Here is a 27,584-nt window from a genome sequence, read left to right as displayed (position 1 = left end):
TCAGTTGTTTATTTTCATTGTGTTTATAACACTGTTGCCAGGTGTAACAGTCTGGGACGTATCCACAGTATCCGAATTGGGTGTTCGTCCCTCCAAATGTGTCTTGTGGTATGAAATAAAAATAATTAGATAAATAATAATAATTGGCTTCCATATAAAACTTGGATGTGTAAACCAAGATACAAGATGAACACAAACAAAAAGAGTCGGCTGTGCACAGAACAACAGACCGAAGTTGAAGCTGTATGCTTCTGCATATTCAAGCCATCATTGACATCAAACCACTATCAGTGAATGAACGATTTCAAGTGAATAACATTAAAATTTCAGTCTGTTCCTTACACAAAGCTAATATATTTACATTTGTCCCAAAAAGAGCAGTGTCAACTTTCTGCTTAGCATCTCCTTTCGTGCTTTACGAAAGAAAAAAGTGGTTTGGGGCTTATTAGAGTGAATAAATGACTAGAGAATTAGCTTATTTTGGGTAAACTATATCCCTTCAAAATCTAAATACAGCTCAGTGGAGTAGATCTGCAGCCACCACCCCTTTATGTGCACATATTTGGCAGTTGCTGGCTCTATGTTTGGCTTTAGACCAGCTGCTGGAGTTACATTAGCCCGCATACACACACTATCAAAAAAAGTGGGCATATACAATCCCAGAAGTTTAGGGTTGGTAAGATTTTTCAAAGAAGTCTCCTATGCTCACCAAGGCTGCATTTATTTGTTCAAAACTACAACAAAAACAGTAATATGTGAAATTTTATTACTATATAAAATGTTTTGTATGTGAATATATCTTAAAATTTTATTTATTCCTGTGATCCTTCAGAAATCATTCTATTATGCTTTTGTTTGTTTTTTTGTTGTTGTTGTTTTTTTGCATTTCTTATTATTGTCAATGTTGGAAATAATATTAAAAACCGTAATAAATAATATATTTTTTTTAGGATTCTTTGATGATTCGAAAATTCAAAAGAATGAAATTAATGCCAGTTTTATTCTCGGAAAGTGTATATTAGCGAGCAGGGTTCATGGGTCACAGTGAATCATGATTTAGCGAGAGCAGATGTGAGAGAAAGGCCGTCCTGCATGGAGAGGTCAGGTCAGGCTTGAGTTTGCATTCTAGCATTCTGATCATAGCTGTCTATGTATACATGTAAGATTCATAACATCCATATATCCCTGCGGCATCTCATGACACCTGGTGGAAAAATGTGCTGCTTAGAGTTTGCTCTTTTATAGCTCATGAGACCTAATTGTTCTCAGTCATCTTTGATGCTTAACTGAAACACAGCAAATATGTGTCTCCTAAAAGTCCTTTGTTGAAATAAAAATAGTCATACAGTAAGAGTATAGACTAGAGCTATAGAAGGAATGTGCATAACAGCACAGATTATTTGGTCTTTGAAGAATTTGATGAAATATTGAGATCTCTTTGATACCCAGGTATCTTTTGGTATGTTATATCATTAACCCTTTAAAGCCTATCATATCTAATAAACAAATTAATAAGTTCCTGAAATGATCAACATAATCAATACTTTGCTGAAAAAAACATTGTCCACAATTTTACATGCTTTCTGTCGCCTGATATTTTAGACTTTTTTTAATAAGTAAAAAGCTTTTTTTGTATAACCGTAAAAAAAAAAAATCCATGATCAGGTGTCTTTTTGCTATGAAATATTGAAATCTTGCTATATAGTAATGAAGATCTCATTAATCATAATTTCGTAATTTTTTGTAACCAAATGAATATCATTCATTAGTATCTGCAACAAATTGGATATTTTTGCTCAGTTTGGGCCTCTGAAAAAAAGTGTTTTTTCCTCCATATTCTCACTATATCATACTATATATGGGCCATAAAAGTCTTATTTATCGAAAATGAATCTCAACCAAAAAAAAAAAAAATGCAAACTTTTTTTTTAAAGATTTTTTTAAGAGATTTTGTAATTTCAAGAAATGTTCCATTCCAAAAAATTGATTTTTCTATATCTCAGACTAAAGTGTTAAGATCTTTTTAAAAAAAAATTACATTACACAGATTCTCCTTCCTAGACAGATATAACCCTCTCAGTGTTGTCTGACTTTGTGCCTTCAGGGCCATTGAGGTCGTGACCTCTTGAGGCTTGTGTTTAGGAAATTGGGCAGTTGGTTGAACAGAGAATTGCTTGAATGAAGTCTTTGAATGAGCACTGTCTCTTTTGAGAATCTTTAAGCTGGAGACGACTCATCACGCCTTGTGAAAGGTCTCAGGACATCACAGTTCAACCTCTTCTCGTCATGAGTACATATTTCCTAATTGAATAAAACTATAAAGCAGATTCACATTTGTCCTCGGTAGTCTGTCCTGTAACTGTAGTGTTAATGGCGTAGTCTGCAGGCTTCAGTGACTTACACTCATCCAGAGCAGCATTGCACACATTCTTGTGCTGCACATGATCACATATACAGCTGCAAACTTATGAGCAGAACTGTGTGTTTGGCTGTATTAAACTGGTAAACCGTAGGACATTTTTAGCTAAATAGTAAACATAGGCACACATGTTATCTGATGTGTTTAAAGGTGGTCTAATTCAGGGGCTAAATCTGATGGAAGTCAGTGAAATGGGTGAAATTGCTTACAACACTTTTAAATAAAGGATAACAGATCAATGACGTGCCTAGAGTAAAGTTTTTCATAGCGAAAGAGACTTAATCAAGCTTTCAGTTATGTTTTGATGAGATATCACCTTTATCTTAGATGTTTCAGATAAGATTTATTTAGAAACACAAATGAGTCAATAGTTGTCATAAAGTTGGAGTTTAGAAGTTTCACATTGAAATCTTTGACTTTGGATTACAGATGTTAGTATCTCTACAAATTTTATCACCGTTTGAGTTATTACAGTGCATTTACATTTGTATTTAGCTTTTATCTAAAACATCTTTCAAAAATAATTTAGTATTCATAATATACTTTGCTAGATTTATTAGAAAAGTTGATTAGCAAGCAAGCTAGGAAAGAGGAGAAATGTAGAGAAATAGAAGATGTTTCAAAATTGCAATACCTTATAAAACGAATAAAGCATCGCTTCCATCCCATGTGTGAGAGAGAACAAAATCATCACTTCCTGGGAAATTGGCGCAAATGATCTGTAATACTAATGGAAGTAGCTGCAATCGGGAAGATACTGTGACTCTTTCTTCCTACATCATAAATGACTCGGCAATAAACGCAAACGAAACGCAATAAATGCTGTCATGTTATCTTGCGTTCAGATGCTTGGTGTTTGGGGACACAATCATTTGAGACGCTTCTGTCTACTGGGAATTAAACCTAATCACTCTGATAACAGACTTTGGCTCAGGCATTTCAGAATGACTAAACAAACTTTTAAGAAATTGATCCACTGGTTAGTCCATTTATCCAATCACATCCACTGTTGAGGAAAAGTCATATGATTTATTTTTTTTCTCATCGAGGTATTTATTTGGTAAATGTGTTTCCATTGTAGTTTATGCACGTCTAATCGGTTAAAAATGTATCTGCCTCATTGAGCGGATACATTTTTAATGCACATTTTTTGAATTTATGCACCTCATGGTGTTTCCATCCAGATTTTTTAATACAATATCCAAAATGAACATAAAAATAGAGTGATGGAAACATAGCTATTGAGCTATTTGTTATCTCTTTAATCTCCTCTAGAGTTTTAAAAGTGAGATTATTGGGGTTTTTAAGAGAAAAATCAGATGAGAACAATTCTACAAAAAGTCTCAATTTGCTATCCATTCAGTCTCTTTGCAGTTGAGGAGAAACTGTTGCGATGTTAAAGAGAAAGTACTGGAGAGACGTGTCTGGTTTGTTAAACTGAAGGGAATGAGTCTCAGAAATGCTGCTGGTTGGTTGTTGAGAGTTTGGAATTTGTTAATTGTGAGAAATGTCTTGAGAAAACAGAAGAAAACATGTTGTGTAGATAAAGAGAGAGCACAAGACCATTGGCAGGAAAACACATGGTTCTCATTTTCAGTGTTTAGCCCAGCGTCACTCACTGGGACAGAACGCACATGCAACATCAGCATTTCTCTTCCTCTTGATTAATCTATTTTGCACCAAAAAACTACTGATCACTGATCATTTGTGAATAATTACTGATGTTTATTTGGCAATGGCAATCTGAGACATACCTAGTATCTGGTGGTGGAAGCAACGCTGGGACATTCCTGTATCTTTAAGCTGCATGTTACAGTTTACAGCTCATGACCAAATAGGCAATTACTTTAACAACACTGGAGAAACGCAGATGTATGTGGACTATTCCTTTGCATGGTGGCTTTAACTCATGCACTTTTTGATTAAGCGACATGTGAGAAAGCCTTATAAGAAAAGTTATTGTGTGTGTGTGTGTGTGTGTGTGTGTATCTTATTTTATGTTTTTAGGGAAAACTAAGGGGTCGTCGTTAGGGAGTCATTATGTGCAATGAATCTTTTTGTTTTGTGCTGTGCAAATGAATGCATAAAAAAATCAGCAGCTATTCTTTAAAACTACTATGGGAAACCGTATTCACTATGATTTAACTTTTCTAATGGTAGTATGCACAACATTTTTTGCTATGTTTAATTCCAAGTTAAGAACTGTTTTATGTATTGACAGATGTACTATGCAAATGCTTAATGCTTAACCATATGCTAGTTTTAGAATGATATATTCACTTCAGAGCTCTTGGCTCTCTGATCAATGAGATCAGTTTGAATCCTCTTTGAATTTGCTTCATCGATTAATCATTATCAACAAATGTCATTGTGAAATTCATATTGTCTGCTCATTTCACTTGCATCAAGTCTTTGATTTTCCATGTAATAATTACTTTGTACGATGTCTTTCAGGATGCCAGGACAAAGACTGTCAATCCGAGGTAACTCCGCTGTCGGCCGTTTCCACGGTGTTTCTGAAAGCAATGGTCAGGCCGTCTCTGAGAGACAAACCGAGGCCAAAGTGAAGAAAGACGAGAGCGGATGTCGACGTTGGTTACGGAAGGCTTGTCCATGTTGCTTCCGGCAACAGAGCAACTTGTATGATGTGACCATTGAAAAGGATCCTGTGGATGTCGGGGATGGAGAAAAAGAAGAGCCGGCATCTCCAGTTCCTCCTAGCGGTGATACAGAACTAACCGGTGAGAAGCTCAGTCTCAGACAGTCAAATACAAAAAACCTCATCTGAAGTTCCTCAAATTCAATCTTTTTTCTCCATCTTTTCCCATCAGAGTTGTCTCTAGCAGTGCGTTCTGTGGATCTGCTCAGCCGGAAAACTGATCGGAACAAGAAGGAGCATCACACGGATCAATACTATAGTGACCAGCTCATCATCCGCAGAGGACAGACGTTTCAAATGGAGCTTGAGCTCTCACGACCTTTCAACCCAAACACAGATAAACTTCACCTGGAACTGAAGACAGGTGAGCGTGAAGAGAAGTCGCATAAATACGTGCTTTATCTTTTTTGTATGTTGGTTGCAAACATAAAGTAAAAACCATGGGATTGATAGATAGATGGCAGATTGATTGATTGATTCAAATTCTTCAGTTTTCCAGCATCTTTTGCATATGTAAACCCTTTCCAGCAGTAACTGTATGATTTTGAGATCCATCTTTTTACACTCAAAATCAATTGAACGTTGAGGGACTCAAACACAATTATTAAAAAAAGCTCATAATGCTTTGTTTCCTTCTGGTGCATCAGTGAATGTTTCCCTTTTATGTGGAAAAATTCAATTCAGAGATTTTATAGTCAAGACCTCAAGGTATTAAACATTCAGAAATAAGAAATTCACCAGAGTAAAATGTGTGACAAATACAGCCCCCCTAAACATTTTCTCATGGACAAAAATATCACATTATTATTATTTCAAGTATAAGTCTTTTTTTTCTACTGTTTCTGTTGACTGCATATTTGAAATGCTTATTTCAGACTGGAAAAACACAGCAGGAGTGCTCATCTCGTCTCACTGATAAGGGCTTGAACATCTGCGGTTTTGAAATTTCTCTCTCAAGCCGCACCCAATGATACAGCTCCCTTATTTTGAAGAGATTGGAAGTTAAGGAGTGAGAGATTAACAATAAAACCACTTCACGGTGATACAAGATAACTCAACTGTTTCAACTAACTGATATGGTCAGATTCGCAATCCCTTTTAATTCAAAATTTCAGAGTGAAACAAAATATTCCACCCCCAAAAATGTAAAAAAAAAAAAAAAAATCAGGAATTGAATGGATCATGAAATTAATTTTTCATCAAAAAGTAATAAATTGACTTTTCCCTTCTGCTGACATCATGTGCACTATTTTTCCTACTATTTCACATCTGAAACATAAACATTTAAATGCATGACTTATAATAAATCACAGATGTCCTCTGCATAAAGAACAGGAATTGAAAAAGGAAGGACCATGTTTCATCATTTGTGCAAGCCTTATGTGTCTTATTACCAGCTTACTGCTTTGGCTGACCTTGACCTTGTGTGACTGAATCAGTATTTCAACATAGTTGGGTTGTTTGGATTTGGCTGAAATCCTCCCTAATGTAATAATTTCAAAACTCACAACCAAATTAATCATGTTCTTCTCAAAGCATGTGTTTTATGTTCATGTCATCATTCAGGAACGCTCCCGCTAGTGTCAAAGGGCACGCACATTATCATACCGTTGGTGGAAGAACTCCAGGATGAATGCTGGGAGGCCAAGATCGTGGAGCAGAGCGTCAACCGAGTCAAGCTCTCCGTCAACTCCTCCACCACCGCTGTCATCGGAAAGTACAAGCTGACCGTCGCAACGCAATGTCTGAAGACGGGCGAAAGTACCACACACGACCCTGACAAAGACATTTACATGCTCTTCAATCCCTGGTGTGAAGGTAAGACAAAAACACTTTGCTCCAACATATGCGATCAGTGCAGTGATCCGACTGAAAGTTCATTTTTATCAATAATGTGTAGAAAAGCTCATACACTGATGTAGATGTGTCTCCACTCTGAATGAATGTGTATACCTCACATTTCTTTACATTGGTTTAACTGTGCTTTTTAAACCAAAAGAACGGCTCTGAAAAACAGAAAAATAACCACTTTCCCCTTCAAGAGCCCATATTATGCTTTTTACAGATATGTCCTTTTTTTAGTGTGTAATACTAGTGCTGTTTGTGAATGTAAAAGGTCTGCCAAGTTCCAAAGATCAAAGTGCAGTATAAATGGAGTTATTTTCTCTGTTTCTAAACTGCCTGAAACGAGTCGTCAGTAAATCCAGTCTTACTTCCTGCATGAATCTATGTAGGTTTGTAACAAAATGTGCATAATGCCCATATATAGACTTCATTGGCTCCCTATGAACAACGTCTACCTTTACCCGCCATCAAACACTGTAGTTGTAGCTGAGGCCTGGAAGTGTTTGGTTTGTGCTGTCAGCATGTCATGTAGACGCTGTTTTCTGTGCTGCCAATGCAAATCCACTTTGGATGAGGAGTTGGGCTCGAATTTATACTGTAAAACTGACGCCATCGTTACTGTTCGTATCACTGTGTGTGTGTGTGTGTGTGTGTGTGTGTGTGTGTGTGTGTGTGTGTGTGTATACAAGTGCTGAGGAAGGTCTGGATCTGAAATTCAGATATGGTAATGAGCGTTCGTTCAAATTCGTCCAAAACGCACTGTAAGCAGTGGACCAATCACAACAGACTGTGCCGTCTGACCAATCAGAACAAAGTAGGCTTTTAGAAAGGAGGGGTTTAGAGCGACCGAAACCTTGATTAAACCGTTTCAGACACTGTGAGAAAAGAGCTGATCCTGCAAATGTATATTATATGAAAATTAAATGTTTTTGACCTTGAATGCATTTAAATCTGTTGTAGTAGACCTCCAAAATAAAATTAGGAATAGGAACCTTTAAATTGTATGATAGGGGCCCTTTAACAAAGACAATTGTAAACATCTAAAAAATGTTGTAGGATTTCATGATCCTTTAAGAAGATATTTTATGCTCATGATTGCCCATTTTCCTCATCACATAGAATGTAATGCATTTATGAATTACATCATGTCACAATGTCGGAATGCAGCGAGGATGACTGTACCAAACTCATCCATTGACGAGAAGCCAAACTACACCTCCACTGAAGCTTGTCTGAGAAACGCTGATATATTTAGTCTAAAATATTGCACAGGCAGCTGTTAACGCAATATAACATGAAGGTGCAAGTTTCCTCTTGTAGCCCAGTGACTTACATCAGTCTGATGGACTGAACGTGTTCTTGCAATCCATTTGTGTTGCAGAAGTTTGGATTAACAACTACTTTGGCTTCACTGCAACTACTGGCTATAACTCACTGGCTAAATTTGTAATATTTCACTGAAATCACTGTATTTTAGTGCAAAATTACATCTGCATAGGCGATAACATGGAGATATGAGAACTGTTAACCGTTAATATGTATGTAAACTACATTAAGAAAATAAACAAAGTTTATAAATGGACTGATGGGGGGAAAATAAATAAAGTTCAGCAAATGTGGATATGGCTGCTTTAGCTTTTGAACAACTTGAGATTCTCTTCCATAGAATTACAGTTTTGTTTACAGTCACTAATATAAGGTAATGCAAGTTGAATCAGCAGACAATACAAGTTGAACAATGATGTTTGTGATAAGGAATGACAATTTTAATCAATGATTACTTTGGTGAAGCAAATACAAATCGATTAAGGAAACATAATATCCCTTGCCTGGCAAGCCAGATCTATCAAGATGTTAGGTCTGGGAACTCACAGTTGGCATACCTCAATCCGAGGGGCGGGATAAACGGTTGTCTTTCAAATTCCCCCTGCACGCAATAGGACAGCGCTACTACAACCAACCAGAGTAACGGACGGCTGTGGCTGAGTGGGTCCCATGCGTTTTCCCACCAGCGGAGCTAACGTTAGTTGATAGGCCAATATTAAACTTTTGCCGTATCCGGTCGTCAAAACTCCGAACACATCTTCCTTTTTTTAAGAATGACTTAAGTGACGTTCTCTTAACTCCAAGTCATCCAGAGTTGCGGCTAAAGCCGATTCGAAAGACCGCTGTTCGCCAGCAGCATCTTCTTTGTTTTCAAGTAGCAGTGAATTCAAATCACCTATGGAAATCACGCGGAACCGTCACAACTCTGCCGTCATTATGTTAAGCCCTCCCACCAACTCTATACACGATGTGATTGGCCTGACCAGAGTTTGGTTTTTCCAGCTCGAATGCCAACGGAGAGTTGCTATACCACCTTTGCTGCAAAATATTTTTTGCTGCCGCTAGGGTGCGTTTAGATTTCTAGGCTATAATATCCCAAGATTTATAAGGAAATAAAGGGGCGTGGCCTGGTTGAGTGTGTTGAAACTTGCGGTTATTGTAAGGGGCGGGGCATTTCCCAAACACGCTCAAAACACTTGACCAATCACAACATACTGCTCCAGCCGACCAATCAGAGGACATTGCGCTTTTCAGAAGGAGGGGCTTCATAGAAACAGGAACTAAACAGAGCCTTACTGAAAGAATTGGAAGAGAGAAGCTGCAACAATATTAAATATGTGAAAAATTATGTTCTTTTTGAACATTCGAGCATGAAAAAATACTATAATAGTAGAGCCCAGAAACAAAATCAAGATAATAGGTCCTCTTCAAAGCTTGTTTTGTAGGGTGGTTCGGGCTGTGCACTCTTTCCTGCGCTTGAATGCCAGAGATGATTGTTAAGGAAAGAGAGAGGTCTGCCAAATCACCCTTCACTGCTGACACTGTAAACTTTTCTCTCTCCTTCAATTTTTTTCCTCTCTGCATTTTTTTGTGACGTTTCTTGTACAGTCCCACCTCATCTGGTGATTCACATGTCAAATATATCTTCCCCTCTCCCGCTCTCTTTCTTTCGCTCCTTGGCCGCTCTTTCACTCCAGTCCCTTCCTGTCATTCTTTACTGGGTTCTTTCAGCACGGCTTGTTTTATAACACAACATTTGGCTCATTCTTGTTCTTTAGAACATGCTGAACTCTGTAACTCTGAATGTAATGTTGTAATTTAAGGAAGTACTTCAATAACAGGGTGCAGCTGAGTTTCAGATAAATGTTTGGTCAAGCTCAGACTCTTTATTCATTATAACTTGAGTAGCTACACAATGCTACAATTTAGGGAGTATTCTTTGATTAGCCCAATTTTTACAAAACATTAAATAAAAGCTTTGAAAAATGAAATAAGTGACCAATTAAAGGGATCATAAACTGCATAATTTTCTCTCAGGTCCAAGGTTTGTACATCAAAAAACATCCTAATTTCGAAGTAATAGGCTACTTTCTATCCTGTTTTTGACCCTCTCTTTGTTTTAATGGGCATTCAAGACTTTGAAGTAAACGCCCATTGCAATGATTGCTTAACAGTTTTTCATATTAAAATAATTTCCATTACAGGTGTGGAATTGTTTTGAAAACTTAAAATGTGAAAAATATCCTTTTACATAGTTGAAACATTTGCCAACAACGTGAAACATTTTTGCATATTAAATATGCTTTATAAGTCTTGGTTTTGACAAAATACAGTATAAGTACTTGGAGTTACCACAGTTATAGTTGATAAATGGTAACTTACGTTGTTTCATGTAAACGGAATTATGAATGAATCTACCATCATTTGCCATTCTTATAGGCTATTAGTTCATCTAATTCAATAAAGTAAAAAACTGATGACTGAAATGTTGCTGACCAAAGCTTTTATTCAGCGAACGGCTTAGATCAAAACAATAACAAAAGCGTTTTCTACGTGCGTGCTTTCCTCCGTATCCGGGAACACTCGCATTAACCACATAAATGCCCGAAGCCAAGGACAGAACAGCGAATCACAACAATTTTATTTTAAGTAATTTTAAGGTTTCTATTTCCATTTAGGTTTAATTTTTTATTTTAATTTAATTTAATTCATTTATTTAAGTTTTAGTAATTTTAGTACTTTAAACTTATTTTATTTTGTTGTCAAGGCTTTCAAGTGTAGTTTTTTTTATCTATTCTTTATCTTTTATTTTATTTAAACCTTTTTTTAATGAATGAAAACCATTTTTTATAATTTTAGTTTTAGACTACTGTTTTAGAAGTTTGAAAATCATGCCCTATGTTCAGGTAATTGTGATATTGTGTTAAAGAAAAAAACATAAAATATAATTTACATTAAAAAAAAACAAGAAAAAAAAGAATGGCCATGTCCTGTTTTTCTGTCCTTCTGATCTTCGTCTGTCTCACTGCTTGACTCTTCCAGGCCTCTTTCCATCACACTGGTATTTTCTCCAGAGATGCTGAGTGATTTTTTTCCATTCATTTCGTAATCTTTCCTCTACTAAGTTCTCTACTATCATTTCCGTTACTTTATAGTGCCTCCCTTCTCTCCCTTTTTCCGTCCGATTGCACTTCACTTGTGTTCACACCCTGGTGAAGAAACATTCCAATGGAAGCGGAACAGAACAGATTCCAGACGTTGATGATGTCACTGCTTTCCTTTAAAATGAACCAAACCACCGTATCAAATCCTGGAACTGTGTTTTCATCCCCCCTTATGACTCTCTCTGTCTTTCTTCTCAGAGGACACGGTGTACATGGAGAGTGAGAAAGAGCTGAAGGAGTACGTCTTAAGTGATACTGGAAGAATCTACTACGGCACTGAGAAGCAGATCGGAGCTCGGACATGGAACTTCGGCCAGGTGTGGAGATCAGAACAGCACTTTCTCTGGGAAAAAAAAACATGTTAATGAAATTCGTGTGAATATCTTATACAATCAAGAAAGCTCGAAGCAAATCATAATTGACACATGGAGTCTCAAATAAATTTTTTATCAGAAATGCCAATGGCAGGTGAACTCAAATTTACTGTCCATAAAGGAATGACCTGCCGTGAAACTGTTTTGCATTATTTTCGTAAAAAATCAAAATAAAAAAAAAATATATATATATATATATATATTTGTCAGGGTGAAATGTTTTAGTAATTTTCCCTATCCACAGCATTTATAACAGTCAGTGTTATTTTAGTATTATTAATACACTATTATAGTATTTATTAGGATTTTACTTGAATTAGCTGTTATTTTTTTAATTTTAGTTTAAGATTTAGTAATTTTGTTATGTGCTTTTGTCAATTTTATTAGTTTATTTGTAATGTTTCTATTTATCTTTAATTTAGTTTTATTTCAGTTTTAGTTCATCTTCAACTTCAAGGAAACAATTCTCTTTTTAATCTAAGTTTTTTAAGTTTAGGTTTTCATCTAATACTTGTATTTCCTTTTATTTCAATTATCAATGATCAATTTTTTTAAATACTTTTAGTTAATAATAACAACACTGAAACTAGTTCTTTTTGTTGTTGTTGTATCACAAAAAAATAAGCATTTTCAACTTATTCTTGCAAAAATCGCCCACTAAGACAGGAAAAGACCATCTTAACAACACATAAAGCACCAAACCACAGTTTGTTTTGTTTTATGTGACATTTATGGTAAATCTGACGTCAATTATACCACAATTATAGATTGCATTGAAAAAACAATGGGGAAACATTAACTGTGAAATTAACGAAAATGTGTGTCGTCTTTGCAACCAGAATTTGTTTACACAACAAAGCTAATTTTAGGGAGTATTCATTTAGGACCAGGTTTAGACTCAGTTGACAGCACCATTGATATTTTACACCAAATGAAAGTTGTCTCTCCGGATTGTCTCTCTCACAGTTTGATGAAGGAGTTCTGGAGGCCTGTCTGTTTGTGCTGGATAATAGCGAGGTTCCTCCCTCAGGTAGAGGAAATCCTGTCAGCGTGGTCCGGGTCATTTCTGCCATGGTGAGTACCACCTCGCCTGACAATAATAATGAACACATCTAGTAAAAAGTGCCGTATTATTCTTTTTTGTTATCAAATTTTTATTCAGTTTTAAAATTAACCGCACACAGTTTCATTATGTGCAAAATAACATACATGCATATTTAGGCATATAATATATATAAAAAACAATAACAATGCCTTTTTTTCACCGAATCATAAGTGACCTGTTTAGAGGCCCCATTGGCATCGTAAGCAAAAAAAATGTGGGTGGGTTATCCTCCAGATTTTTTTACTGGAGTAGATTGGGGTGTTCCCAAAGCCAAATACCTTTTTTAAAATCTCTATGCAATAATGAGTGAAGTGAATGAGTGAGAGTAAAAATGATATGAGCGCAAATCCGTCTATGCGTGCATCTCTCAGAAATCAGAGCCTGGCAAGAGTAATATCAACTCAAATAGACTACTACTTGTTCTACGGTATGATATCGTATATTATTGTGTTTATTTAAATGGATTTAAGCCTTGTACAATATGATAGGCTACTCGAATGAATGGAATAAGCACAGCACGGTCACAAATCAAACAGCGCGTTAATTGCGCGTCTCCGTCTCAGCAACCAAACCAGCTCTAGTAGCCAATAATCAACTAAGATTCATATACATTAATTAATAACTACTTGATATGTCTATTTTAACGTTTTAAACTTCGTATGATCTGTATTCTAACTGTTAGAAGCTCCGGTTCCCATAGGAACCTGAGACTCGCGCTTGGGACAGCACATGCGCATTGGCTCGTCTGGCCTGGAAAGTAAGTGTTTGGTGGGACTCTGAATGAAGGTGGAATGGATTTGAGCTGCAGCGTGGAAATCAACGCTGTAGCTAAAACATGGAATGGAGTTCAATTTATTAGGGCTTCTCTCAAGTGGAATGGATTTGACTGACGGTGCTCTGAAAAGTGAACAGACATGCGCTGAATTAGAGACGGTAGAAGTGAGTGGGTCCAATACCATTGGTCTTAAAAAGTGGGTCTTGTCCCACCCATATACAATGGTTCCGACGCCCATGAAAGGCCTCAATATACTCAAGGCGAGTTCTTTTTCGATGTTTGGTTAGGGGCAAAAAGAAGCCCGAAACATGTGACCAGCGATATACTGTTAGCAAACATCCCAATGTTGCACATACTGCTGTGAGCGGCATTTAAATGAATATATAAATATGTGCTGTGCGCTTTCCTCTCAAGAGCAAAATAAGCTTAACAAAAACACAGCAGTGAGAAACAGCTGTGAAGAAAGCATCTGATCATAGCGATTGAGCACAGCTCTGCAATTCATCACTCCAGTCAAGTCATGTCACGTTTATTTATATAGTTTCTTTAAAGCAAGCAGCTTTACAGTATTAAGAATGAAAAACCCATAAGAATTACTACTTCAATTCCTACTCTGACACAGCTCTCCAGTGTGTTCATGTTTTAACTAAGATCTGACCTCAACGGACTGAACAGAAGAAAAGAACCAGAGTAGGTTCTGCGTCAAAGAAGGCGGAGCCTCAGAGCCACACCCACCTATTATTTAATCGCCATGGACCAATGATAGTTTGAAGGTGTTTTCCAGTAACTAAGCTTCAGCAAACTGTTCCGAACTACAGAAACAAACTTTGTTTTGGCCTGATTTTGTTCGAAATGACGTCAAATCAGTTCGCACTTCGAATTAAGTATATCGGGGCCTTAAGTGATCTGCTAAATCTGTGCAATAACAAGTGGTTTAAAAAATAGCTTTATCCCAAGCCTCTATAGTAGAAACTTGTGCCTTATGAATCACAGCTTATGATCTCTCTATAAAAAAAAACTACTCTTTCTTTACAAAGACCCTTTACCCGCTTGACCTCAGAGACCCTTGAATTAACCTTTTCTAGATCAATGCTCCGGATGACCTTGGCGTTCTGGAGGGAAACTGGTCTGGGAATTATGAGGGTGGAACGTGTCCCACGGCCTGGAGCGGCAGTGTAGAAATCCTCAAGCAATACCACAGAGAAGGAGGAACGCCCATCAAATACGGGCAGTGCTGGGTGTTTTCTGGAGTCACGACCACAGGTGTGTGTGTGTGTGTGTATGTGTGTGTGTGTGTGCGTGTGTGTGGAGATAACAGTCACATCCTTGTGGTTAGTGATTCAGGATTCCAGCTTCTAACATAAAAAACTTTGACTGTGAAAAATCACATGTAGTATGTAAGCATGTAAGCATGTGTATCTAACGCTCTCACCAAAACCCCTCCCTCCAAAGACACATCGGCCAATCCGATATCAACATTTGTGATTAGCTTTGTAAGGGTCCGTTCACACAGAGCGTAGTTTTCCATTGCACTGTGATCATTTGTTATGGTTTTTCTATGTAAACAACATGCGCTAGACGGACATGCGTTCACGACTTGTGTCTTTTGTTCAAGCTTAAAGAAGTTCAACTTTTAAATAAAAAGTTTTTTATTTTCACTGCCCTGCGTCTCACATTTTTGACCGCAAAACGTTCTGTGTGAATGGCCCCTAAAAAATGCAATTATTTAATAAAAATTACTAAATAGAATAATAAAGTCAACACAAAATCAAAATGTTTGTTCAGAGATTAAGTTAAATTGCTGTCCTCTTTTCAAATATTTTCTCTGGGGAAAAAATGCACATTGAAAACCATGAAGTCAAAACTTAATTTTTTACCACACCTACTAATGGCAGATAAATTGAGAATATAACAGCCATAAATATTTGATCTAACATGAAACTGTAACCCGGACATAAAACAGAACATTTGTGATTAGCTAAAAAAAAGGCAGGCTGTGCCTTTTACTCTTTGTCTTTTTTCTGTTTATAGATTCTAGTCACAGTACAGTAAATCAGATTTACTGTAATTAAACAAATGTTCCATAAATATTCAGTAAAGATTTCTTACAGTAATGTGGAAAAAATTATAATGTATAAGTAAAATTACGCGTATTATTCTTAGTCAACAAAAAACGAAAATGTACATTATAGTCTTTTCTATTAAATGTTTTTGGTGTTATTGTGTACAAATTATCAATGCATTTCATTCCACATAAAAAATAATTATATTTGTTTTCATAAGAACTGATTTGTCAAGACACTTATTTCAGTGATATCTGTCAGGTAGTGAGGACATTCTATGAATAATACAAAAAATATATATTTCAACCATGCTTTGTTTTGGGTTGCAATTCCTAAAGAAAAGTCACTGGCCAACTAGTAATTTCACAATTCACAAACAACTGAAACACAAAAATAAGTCCTGAAAATTTCCTTAAACAGGATTATTTTATTGAAACTTTATTGAAGTACAGGGTCAAATTGTAATATCAGTGGATTTCAGGAGGGTATATGACGACATAGGACTAAAAAAATATGCTATTGTTTACAAGTTTAAATAACCATCGGAATCCGGATTCCCCAGCCACACACTATCTTTACAGCAGTCCGAGTGTGTGACATTCATAGCTGACCCCGTTTAACAGTGGTGAACTTCAGTTTAAAATACTCTCGTCTGCACGCTGTTCATTCCACACACAGACATTAAAGTATTTGACCCTGCGAGACTCTTGCACTCATTACTACTCGTCCTCAGTGAATTATTTTGCCTCAGGTTTCTCTCATTCTTTCCTCTTCCTAGTTTGATATGATTCACTCTACCATTCAAAAGTTTTTTTTTTTTAGAGAAGTCTCTTATGCTCACCAAGGCTGCATTATTTGATCATCAAAGATAGCAGTAAAATATTGTGAAATATTATTAAAACTTAAAGTAAAATGAAATTTATTCCTGTGATCAAAGCTGCATTTTCAGCATCATTACTCCAGTCTTTAGTGTTACATGATCCTTCAGAAATCATTCTAATATGCTGATTGGATGCTCAAGAAACGTTTATGATTATTATCAATGTTGAAAACAGTTATGTTGCTTAACATTTTTGTAGAAACCATGATGCATTTGTTTCAGGATTCTTCGATGAATAGAAAGGTTAAAAGAAAAATGTTTATTTGAAATAGAAATTTGTGTAACATTACAAATATCTTTTACTGTCACTTTTAATCAGTTTAAAGCATCCATGCTGAATAATAGTATCATAGTATAATAGTATTGTACATTTGAACAATAGTGTATATTTCTATATTGAATCTCTACAAACAGACGAATAACTCTCTCTCTATATATATCTGTCCCAGTATTGAGATGTCTAGGTATTCCTACGCGTTCCATAACTAATTTCCAGTCTGCCCATGATACGGATGTCTCCTTGACAACAGATGTGTATTTCGATGAGAATATGGACCCGATCCGTCACCTTAACTCTGACTCTGTATGGTGAGCATTTGTGTTTTTTCATGGTAGAATTAATTTTAGGTGTGGGTCAGAATACAATGATAAAATCCAATATCGCTGTTGTATCGGTCGGTCAGTGTTCCAACAATACAACAGCAATATTGGATTTTATCATTTTATACTGATATATATATATATATATATCAACCAATCAGATTTGAGGGACAAGTTTACAGTTTATGTCACAAAGCCTGTGAAGAGACGACTCAACACCGGCGATATGGACCCTCTATGGTGGACGGCACTGATCCTCAACAACTCGTCTCAACACCGGCGTGATTACTTGGACTTCCAAAAGATGGAAATGGATAAATATTCTAAATGTTCCGATCCAATCTGACTTGTAATGCTGCCCGAATCATAAATCATGCACTGTTCCTTCGTTGGCCAGAGGAGAACTGGCCCTCCGACTGAGTCTGAGTTCTCCCAGGGTTTTTTTCTCCATTCTGTCACCTGATGGAGTTTTGGTTCCTTGCCACTGTTGCCTTGGCTTTTGGCTTGCTTAGTTGGGGACATTTAATATTCAATAATATTATTGATCTGCCTTGCTTAAGGTGGACGTTGACTCAATTTTCTTTTAGAAACAAACTCTGTTATATTATTTTCATGTTATCACTGTGAAGCTGCTTTGATACAATCTGTATTGTAAAAAGCGCTATATAAATAAAGGTGACTTGACTTGACTTGACTTGTCACGTTTAGGCTTAGAACCAGGGTAAGGTGCTTCAACATCAGTGTTATTCACCTATCATTTGCCTCTGATTTTAGGGAAAAGTTATGGGTAGGGTTAGGTTTAGGGGTAGGGATAGGGTAAGGACTAAATTTTGGGACAGGAATGTTGTTCCAGGATCAACTAAATATGTTGATCCAGGAACATGTCTTACTTGGCAAAATCACGGTGACCATATATATATATATATATATATATATATATATATAGAGCTACACATAAATACTACTCATTCTCTTATTTATCTTTCTGTATCCCTGATTTCCTCTGTTTACTTCTGTTCCTACAGGAACTTCCATGTTTGGAATGATTGCTGGATGGCCCGTCCGGATTTGCCTCCTGGAATGGGTGGCTGGCAGGCGGTGGACTCCACACCACAGGAAACCAGTCATGGGACGTTCCGCTGCGGGCCGGCGTCACTGGCCGCTGTACGCTCTGGACAGGTCTATTTGAAATATGACGCACCTTTTGTGTTCGCTGAGGTGAGTCCAGACTCGTCAATGTTGAAATGATCATTATATCCATAGAACAACCATCCACGTCCTTTCTGTGCTCATTAGTTTAGTTAAACTGGCTGCAGAAAAATAAAAGTGCACATTCAAAGACAATTACTTGGAAATTGGTTCTTATTTTCTTTTACCACATTTTCTGGAATATAAGGAATGGTATTACTGGAATATTATTACCGGCAATTTACATTATTTCTGAATGTAATCATAAAAAGTGACAAATATAGTATTGGTCGCATCAATTATTATTTTTTCAACAATGCAATTTTGACACTTATAGTCAGGGGCGACTTATTTTCTGGAAAATAGGGTTATTGCACATTAAAGGGATAGTTCACCCAAAAATGAAAATTCTGTCAATATTTACTCTCCCTCATGTTGTTCCAACCCCATAAGACTTTCGTTCATCTTCGGAACATGAATTAAGATATTTTTGATTAAATCTGAGAGCTGGATCACTCCTCCATAGGCTTCTTCAGGGATTGAAACTTGCCGGCCTCGAAAAGTTATTAAAGTCATCGTTAAAATAGTCCAAGTGACTACAGTGGCTCAATCTTAAGTTTATCAAACGACGAGAATACTTTTTGTGCGCAAAAGAAACAAAAATAACGACTTTATTTCAACTATTCATTTCCTTCTCTGTGGGCCTCGAGTCAGTTCACTAGTTTAACAGCGTACGCTTCTGTTGTTATACGTCACACGCATCACACACATGACCAGCGTCGGCCAATATTGAGCCTACGTGTGACGTAGCACTACGCTATTACACTAGTGAACTGACTAGAGGCCCATAGAGAAGGAAATGAATAGTTGAAATAAAGTCGTTATTTATGTTTGTTTTTGCGCACAAAAATTATTCTCGTCGTTTGATAAACTTAAGATTGAGCCACTGTAGTCACTTGGACTATTTTAACGATGTCTTTAATAACTTTTCGAGGCCGGCAAGTTCAATCCCTGAAGAAGCCTATGGAGGAGTGATCCAGCTCTCAGATTTAATAAAAAATATCTTAATTCGTGTTCCGAAGATGAACGAAGGTCTTACGGGGGTTGGGACAACATGAGGGAGAGTAAATACTGACAGAATTTTCATTTTTGGGTGAACTATCCCTTTAATGCAATTGTGCATGATTTATTCGTGCTTGTTTTTCATTTATTAGAATATGACAACTTGCTCCAACTTAATTCTTAAAAACCTTTCTTTTTTGGCTAACTATTACTTTTACTTTTATTTTTATATTTTCCATTTTAGTCATTTTAGTTTTAGTCATTTTTAAATTATGTTTTTTTATATTTCTATTTAGCTTTAACTTATATTTTATTTCCGTTTTTCAATTTTAAACTTACACATAAACCTCTTTTTAGTTACAGTAGTTGCAAAGGCAACTTTCCATGTAATATTTTTTTTAATAATTTTTTATTGTTTGTTTGTTTGTATTTCAATTACTTTTCCAATAATTTTTAGTTACAACTAAAAGATAACATTTTCGAATCCCAAATTGAATCAAGTTCCGCTCTCATTTCACTCCTGTCCTAGAGAGGACGGGCTAGCCCTGACGTGTTGGTATCCATGTTAAATATTTTCTTTATATCCTCCATAAAATCCTGTTTGAAACATGCATTTATCCTGACAGTCATTTCTCATTAAAGGATTCTCAGCTCTAAACCTGTGCTGTTTTTTCTGTGCAGGTGAACAGTGATAAGATCTACTGGCAGAGGAACCTCGACGGGAGCTTTAGTCAGATCCACAGTGAGAAGAAAGCCATCGGTCACTGCATCAGCACGAAGGCTGTTGGCTCTGATGAACGTCTTGACATCACAAACATTTACAAATATCCTGAAGGTGAGAAACACAAACATGCACACTTTCAGACAAATCAATCTGAGTGTCTCGCCCTGCATGTACCCACATGAAAAGAAAAGTTTGAATTGGAACTTATTCAGTTTCCTAGAGAAAATTGTATTAGGTCCAAATGTCGATCAAAAAAGAAGTCATATTATGTAATATTACACTTTAAAATCAAAAGAAAACAGAGGCATAAAGAAATTAAGCCTGTTTTAGTACCATTTAAGTTCGTTTTTAATTGTTACATAATTTTAATGAAAATAAAGCAGCCACAGTTGTTAAATGTATTACTATAAATATATTCAGAATCTTACTATTATTTCTTCATATGTATTATCACAGATTCAGAATTATATTGGTTATTTCTAAAGGAGGGGAAATAGATACAGTTTATTCATTTTAATGCTACAAACCGAGCACAAAGAAATGGCACTGGTTTTGGAGCGATTTGAATGACATGGGGACATCACACAACCAAAAAAAATCCAAAACCAGCACAAACTTTCATTTTGCGGCACAAATGTAGCACAAACGAATGGCATAGTTTTAGGGATTATTTCATTTTATGGGGTGCCAACTTCACAGAGTTTTATCCATACTGTAAATCATATTCTTAGCCAATGCTGTCTTACCAGAGCAACCCACAATACAGAGCATGAATTACTGGCAAAAGCCAGGACAGATGCAGCTGAGAACACACAATGCCCAGTTTAACTGGCTTAACATTCCACTGCCTTCACACCAAAATACCTGTCATTATCTCCAAACGGGTAGTTTAAATTTAACGGAGATCCACCCACAGGAAACAATGGCATCATTGTCTCAGTTAGAGAAAATATAAACAAATGAGACAATTAAACAGACTTAAAAGTAGGAGTAGACTTAAAGTAAGAGTAAAGAGCTGTGAGATGTATATATATACTGTACACTGCTGTTCAAAAGTTTGGGGTTCAAAAGTTTCTTCTGCTCACCAAGGCTGCGTTTATTTGATTAAAAATACAAAACAAACCCAGTAGTTTTGTGAAATATTATTTCAATGTAAAACAGCTGTTTTCTAAGTGAATATATAGTAAAGTGTAATTTATTCCTGTGATCAAAGCTGAATTTTCAGCATTATTACTCCGGTCTTAAGTGTCACATGATCCTTCAGACATCATTCTAATATGATTATTTGATGCTCAAGAAACATTTATGATTATTATCACAGTTGAAAACAGTTGTGCTGCTTAATTTTTTTCAGGATTCTTTGAAAGTTCAAGAGAAAATTTTTAAGAAAGCATTTAATTAAACATTTTTTTTTCATTATTATAAATGTCTTTACTGTCACTTTTGATCAATGTAATGCATCCTTTCTGAAGAAAAGTATTAATTTCTTTAAAAAAAAGAAAAACGTATTGACCCCAAACGTATTGACCCCAAACAAACGGTAGTGTGCATATGTATATATAAATATATAGCAGCTTATATCATTTAGTATGGGAAGTGTTGTGATCCCTGCTTCAAGTCCTCATTTAAGGCCTCATTTGTAATTGTCTTTCCCTCATCAGACTCAGAGGAGGAGCGCATCGCTGTGGAGACGGCCTGCCGCTACGGCAGTAAACCCGATGTCTACTCCAGTCCCATTGCTGAGGACGTGCTGGTGGAGGTGAGGGTGGAGGGAGAAGGTCCACGCATGGGAGGAGACGCTCAGCTGAAGATCGTGGTGAAGAACACAAGCTCTCATCCTCGCAGAACCACCCTTCACAGCCAGGTGGCGGTCATGTACTACACCGGCGTGCTGAAGGACACAATGAAGAAGGAAAAACTTAACGTGGAGCTTATGCCGCAGGAAGGTCAGTTAGTTTTAACGAAGTAATTACTTCGCGACTGCTAAAAAAATATGTTCTATATCTATCTATCTATCTATCTATCTATCTATCTATCTATCTATCTATCTATCTATCTATCTATCTATCTATACTGTATATATATATATATAGATATAGAACGTATTTTTTTAGCAGTCGCGAAGTAATTATACATACATATATATATATATATATATATATACATACATACATACATACATATGTATATATATATATATATATATATATATATGAGTGTGTAGTTTGAATGTATTCCCGAAGTACTACATTCGCCATGTTGTCATTACCACCTACTAACGTCAGTTGCGTTGCTTCACTGCCATTCATAAATCCTCTCACGTGGCATACTAGCTACACATAGTATACAATACACACATTTTCTGAATGTATAAAATACTTGCATTTCCTGCCACATTTAACATAAAACCACATACACCACACATTTAACATGTTCTTTATTCATTATATGGTAAAATGAACACTAATAGCATTCATTTATTTATTGTTCAGTTTTAGCCATTTTTGTACTTTAACGTAAAGAGATACTGAGTTTATTTACTCACCAACTTGTTCCAAACCTGTGTTAATTTCTTTCTTCTGCTGAGCACAAAAGAAGATAGTTTGACCAAACCAAATCATTGACTTCCATAGTATTTTTTTTTATTTTTTATCTCTATACTATGGATGGAAGTCAATGAGGTTCATAAACTGTTTGGTTATCCACATTCGTCTAAATATCTTCTTTTGTGTTCAGCAGAAAAAAGAAATTCATACAGGTTTAGAAAAACTTGAGGATGAGTAAATGATGAATAAACGTATACATATTTGCTACTGTACATTTACTAGAAATTATTTCTTACAACTATTAATTAATAAAATATTGATAGATTTTTTTTTCTTTTCACATTTATATCAAATTAAATGTTTTATTATAAATGATAAATTAAGAAAGAAAAATAATTGTTTTATTTCTTAACATTTTAACAATTATGTTATTTATTTATTTAATCCACAGTGTTTAAAAATAGTCACAATACAGTATATACCGTCAAATTTCATGAGTAAAGCTCATAACCATTGCTGAAATTCACCCTTCTCTCTATTTTACATCCTTTAGAAAAGCACTTAAAATTAAATAAATGATTTAATTAATAAATAAAAACACATTTTTATTTCATATAAATGATAAATAAACAAAGGAATTTTTTTTATTATATATATTTTTAAATATTACATTCATTATCATTTTATTAAATATTTGATTGATGACTGATTTATTTAATCAAGAGAGTGTTTAAACATTAGGCGGTATACAGTATATACTCTCATGTGTAAAGCTCATGATCTTATTTTTGTCATTTAGAAAAGACCATTGAGTGGATCCTGCCTTACACGCAGTATCAGAATCAACTGGTGGACCAGGCCGCGCTCATGCTGACCTTGTCTGGACGGGTCAGTGAGACCCAGCAGGTTTTGGCCAATCAGACCAGCTTTAGGCTCCGAACACCTGATATCCACATTGAGGTGAGACATCCAGAACCTTCAGCTGCATTTTAACACCGCACAGATGTGTTTACCCTCAAATTTGACCACAATGTGCCGAATATTTTATTGCATATTAAAATGTGTCTCATACTAAAACAAATGAGAGGGTTTGTAAATTTGCTTTGCTTCTCGTTGTAGCCTCTAGGAGAGGCGTATGTGGGCAAGGAGACGTCCGCGAAGATCACGTTCACCAATCCTCTGCCCTCTACTCTGCGCAATGTGGTGATCCGAGTGGAAGGACTGGGGCTGAGAGACCTCCATACCATCAAAGTGGGGTAAGAGCCTCAAAATTATTCAAGACTACTCATACTGACTAGTTAGAATGGAACATGTGCAGGATTCCATCGGAATTTTACCACTTGGATACAATTCCGAAGGATTCTAATGGGATTTTTTTTCTTATAGCAACCCAACAAAAAGTAAATCCCATAGAGCATAATTGAACTACGGCCTAAACCTGACTTAATCTAAGCCCTGTCTGTGAAACTAGGCCTATATCTTTTAGACTGATTCAGTTTATTGCTCTTGTGTCTTAGTGTTTGAATAGTCACACATATAAGAGTCCTCGCTTTTCTCCCACCAATGAATGCATTGCATTTATCTCTCTCTTTCCATGTTTTCTCAGTGATGTAGGCAAGCATGCCAACGTTACTGTGACGGAGCACTTTATCCCGACGATCGCCGGCCAGAGGAAGCTTGTGGCGTCTCTGGACTGCAAACAGCTCTCGCAGGTGCACGGCGTAGCCGACATCAACGTTCTCGAAAGCCAGTGAATTCAGTCTGCTGTTATGGGCTGTATCCCTTCACGGTGTTATTTCAGTATCATCAGATCCTGTATGTGTCATAACCAGTGTCGGGGAAAGTTACTTTTAAAAGTAATGCTTTACAATATTGCGTTACTCCCAAAAAAAGTAACTAATTGCATATTTACATTATTTTTGCGTTACTTTTTCTCACCTGGGCTGGGCTTGCTTGTTTGTTTTTTAATGACAACAAAAAATCTATTTTTGGCAAATGTAAAGGCCCTTTCACACCAAAAGTGAAACGAATAAGCCTCAGGCTGAAGAAAATGCATATTTACGGCTGTACATTAGAGGACGCCGCTCAAACAAACCTTTCAGCTGTTCTGCCATTCTGGATTTTTTTCTGGAAGTTCAATACTTTTATTTCTAAATCTAATCTAAAGTCATTTTTGCTTATTAGTGTGGTTGAATTAGATCTTGAAGGTCATCAGCAAAGACATTTGTTAATAAAGTGAGATTAAATACATAAAGTATATTTGTGTAATTCAATATAGTTCATTATAAACGTTTTAAGAGATTGCATTTTACTGTTTTTATTCATTTTGAGGAATACTGAATGTTTTCGTGCAAGTGAGATGAGTAAATGCATGTTCACATTTAGTCTAGAACTAAAATAACCATCATGTTTACACAGAGCACACAACACCTCCTCATTTTATTTCTCTGAACATGGGGACAGGAGAGCTGTCTGTCAATAATGTGAAAAAGTAATTTTTTTCATTGAAAAAGTAATGCGTTACTTTACTGGTTACTTGACAAAGTAATCTGATTACGTAACTCAAGCTACCCCCTACACTGGTCATAACTGTCTGTTAATGAACTGCATTAAACATTATTTAGTGGTTTACACTGAGCCATACGATTATTGCTTTAAGGTTAGACATCTTAAAGAAATAACTCTCTTCTTCAACAAATTTATTTTATGAAATACCTACTGTATGTGCCTGATTTTATATCGTTTGTTTAATTTTACACATTATTTATTTTAAAAATGGTTTTACTTTGCTTCACTGTATGTATGAACTGTTTGTTGGTTCAGTTTAGCTGATCAAATGTTTCTATTCACCACTGAAAAAACTAAGGCCTGTGGTATTACCATATATGAGTATTTTAATTTTACTTATGAATCTTAATGTAAAAAAAATATTTGTAGCCAAACACATGTAGTTTAAATTTTTTTTTTTTGCCTTTCTGCTGCCTTATATTGGATATTGTTCACAATAATGGCTATTATGAATTCATTTAATGTGCCTTCAAGGAACAGAGTTAATATTAAGTTGCATTGGTCTTATGCAAAATGCTGTCGTATCTTCACTTAATTTGCTACTGCAAAGACTGTAAACTAACACTATTCATGTACACTTAAACTAGGAAGACATATGAAGTTACTTATACTTCATGATATATTAGTTTTTTATGAAGGATATAAAAGTTTTATGTACATTTGTATTATTTATCTATGTTATGTATTTTTCTTTAACAAAGACATTTACACCATTTATACATTTAGACATTTTATTAACAGCATATTTTGTTCTATGTAGTTGTTTTTGAGCATGGCCTGCTTGAACAAGACAAGACATGTGTGTTTGATTTGGAAAGATGAAGTAAAACACTCCCTTTAGTGTTTGCACTTTAACAAATGCCATCTGTCTTCTTGAGATAACCTGTTGAAGAGTTTTATTAAACAATCCAATAACACCAAACACTTGTGCATCACCTGTTCAACTGCTCATTAACCCAAATATCAAATCAGCCAGTCACATGGCAACTCAATGCTTTTGGGCATGTAGACAGTGGCTGCATCGAAATCGCACACTTCTCTACAATATAGTAGGCGAAACACGTTGTGGAGAAAAGTCTTCCATTTCTTGTAAATGAAGCTCAAGAGGCAAAGTTCCAGATATTAAAATAAGACTTTATTGAACAAAGCCGAGATGACAGCCGGAATTTCCACGGATCTGCATTTTCCCAAAAAAGTGATTGTGCGGATCAAACCATATCAAGTCATAGAGACTTGAAACTTTGAGGGATGGTAGTAGGCTACCCACCCCGTCTACAACGTCACCAAGGCTCACTCCACTTGGCCTGATGGTGGCGCTACAACGATCAAAAGTCTGTAATGGCTCCTAAATTGTTCTTTAATGGAACTCTGATTCAATAGTCACCAGTGAATTTTTGGGGTATTTTGGATTTTTATTTTGGAAACAACCTAATTTTGCGAACTAGTCCTAGGTTTTTCGCTCGATCGGAGCCAAAACAGTGCAGAAAGATTCTATAGAGTCTGATTGTAAATAATCAAATTATCGTCCGCGATTGCATGCCAAAACGTTCGAAGTGGCTGTGGACACTTTTACTAAAACGGTTATCTCTATTGTTGAGATAATTTCAACAAACTCTGTATACGGGCTAGGTCTGTGGTCGTTTGAAATAGAATGCGGTGGCTGGCCACTTGGTGGTGATATTGAGGAAAACCCCCACAAAAACGGCTCCAGCTGCGCAACAGTCAGTCTGATTGACTTGAAAACTGGCATGCGGCGTCTTTGTCCAAGGTGCCGTGATTGTCTACGAGGACCTTCACGTATTTCAAAAAACACGGGCACCGTTGGCCAAAGAATTTCGAGCGGCTGTCAGACAAGGTTAACGGAGACCGATGGGAACGAAACTTGCTGGGCCTGTTTGACTTACGGCCCGAAAGGCCTGTGAGAAATTCTAAAGACATCGCCACCAGGGGGCGCCTTTGTGTTTTTCACGTGCGTAAAGTATTGTAGGTCTACTGTATATCACAAGATTTTTCGCACATGAGTATGCAATTTTGGATGAAGCCATGATCAAGATGAGCTGAGCATCAGAATGGGTAAGAAAGGTTATTTAAGTGACTTTGAACGTGGCAGGAGTATTTCACAAACTGCTGATCTACTGGGATTTTCACGCACAACCATCTCTAGGACGCATAGAGAATGATCTGAAAAATAGAAGAACACGTTGAACCTTGAAGCAGATTACAGCAGCAGAAAACACACCAGTCAGATAAGAATAGAAACTGAGGCTACACTTCACACGAGCTCAC

The 27,584-nt window shown here is 36.2% G+C and overlaps 1 protein-coding gene across 1 annotated transcript in view; it reads left to right on the top strand.

Annotated features, from left to right (window-relative positions):
• tgm1l1 (transglutaminase 1 like 1) overlaps positions 1–26,220 on the top strand; it is a 28,222-nt gene extending 2,002 nt beyond the window's left edge. The window contains exons 2-14 of the mRNA XM_077222123.1: positions 4,874–5,160; positions 5,251–5,442; positions 6,645–6,896; positions 11,612–11,730; positions 12,754–12,861; positions 14,753–14,930; positions 17,060–17,198; positions 18,236–18,428; positions 20,142–20,295; positions 21,846–22,130; positions 23,530–23,690; positions 23,850–23,986; positions 24,337–26,220. Coding sequence (XP_077078238.1) covers positions 4,875–5,160; positions 5,251–5,442; positions 6,645–6,896; positions 11,612–11,730; positions 12,754–12,861; positions 14,753–14,930; positions 17,060–17,198; positions 18,236–18,428; positions 20,142–20,295; positions 21,846–22,130; positions 23,530–23,690; positions 23,850–23,986; positions 24,337–24,484 — 2,352 coding nt within the window. The 5' untranslated portion in view covers position 4,874 and the 3' untranslated portion in view covers positions 24,485–26,220. The remainder of the gene's footprint in view (positions 1–4,873; positions 5,161–5,250; positions 5,443–6,644; positions 6,897–11,611; positions 11,731–12,753; positions 12,862–14,752; positions 14,931–17,059; positions 17,199–18,235; positions 18,429–20,141; positions 20,296–21,845; positions 22,131–23,529; positions 23,691–23,849; positions 23,987–24,336) is intronic.
• Positions 26,221–27,584: the final 1,364 nt, after the last annotated feature.

This window comes from Siphateles boraxobius, unplaced genomic scaffold (assembly GCF_051911475.1).
Source record: "Siphateles boraxobius isolate OS27281-9 unplaced genomic scaffold, OSU_SipBor_1 86, whole genome shotgun sequence".
NCBI lineage: Eukaryota > Metazoa > Chordata > Actinopteri > Cypriniformes > Leuciscidae > Siphateles > Siphateles boraxobius.
The sequence above is the reverse complement of the archived record's forward strand: the minus strand, read 5'-3'. Positions and strand labels throughout refer to the sequence as shown.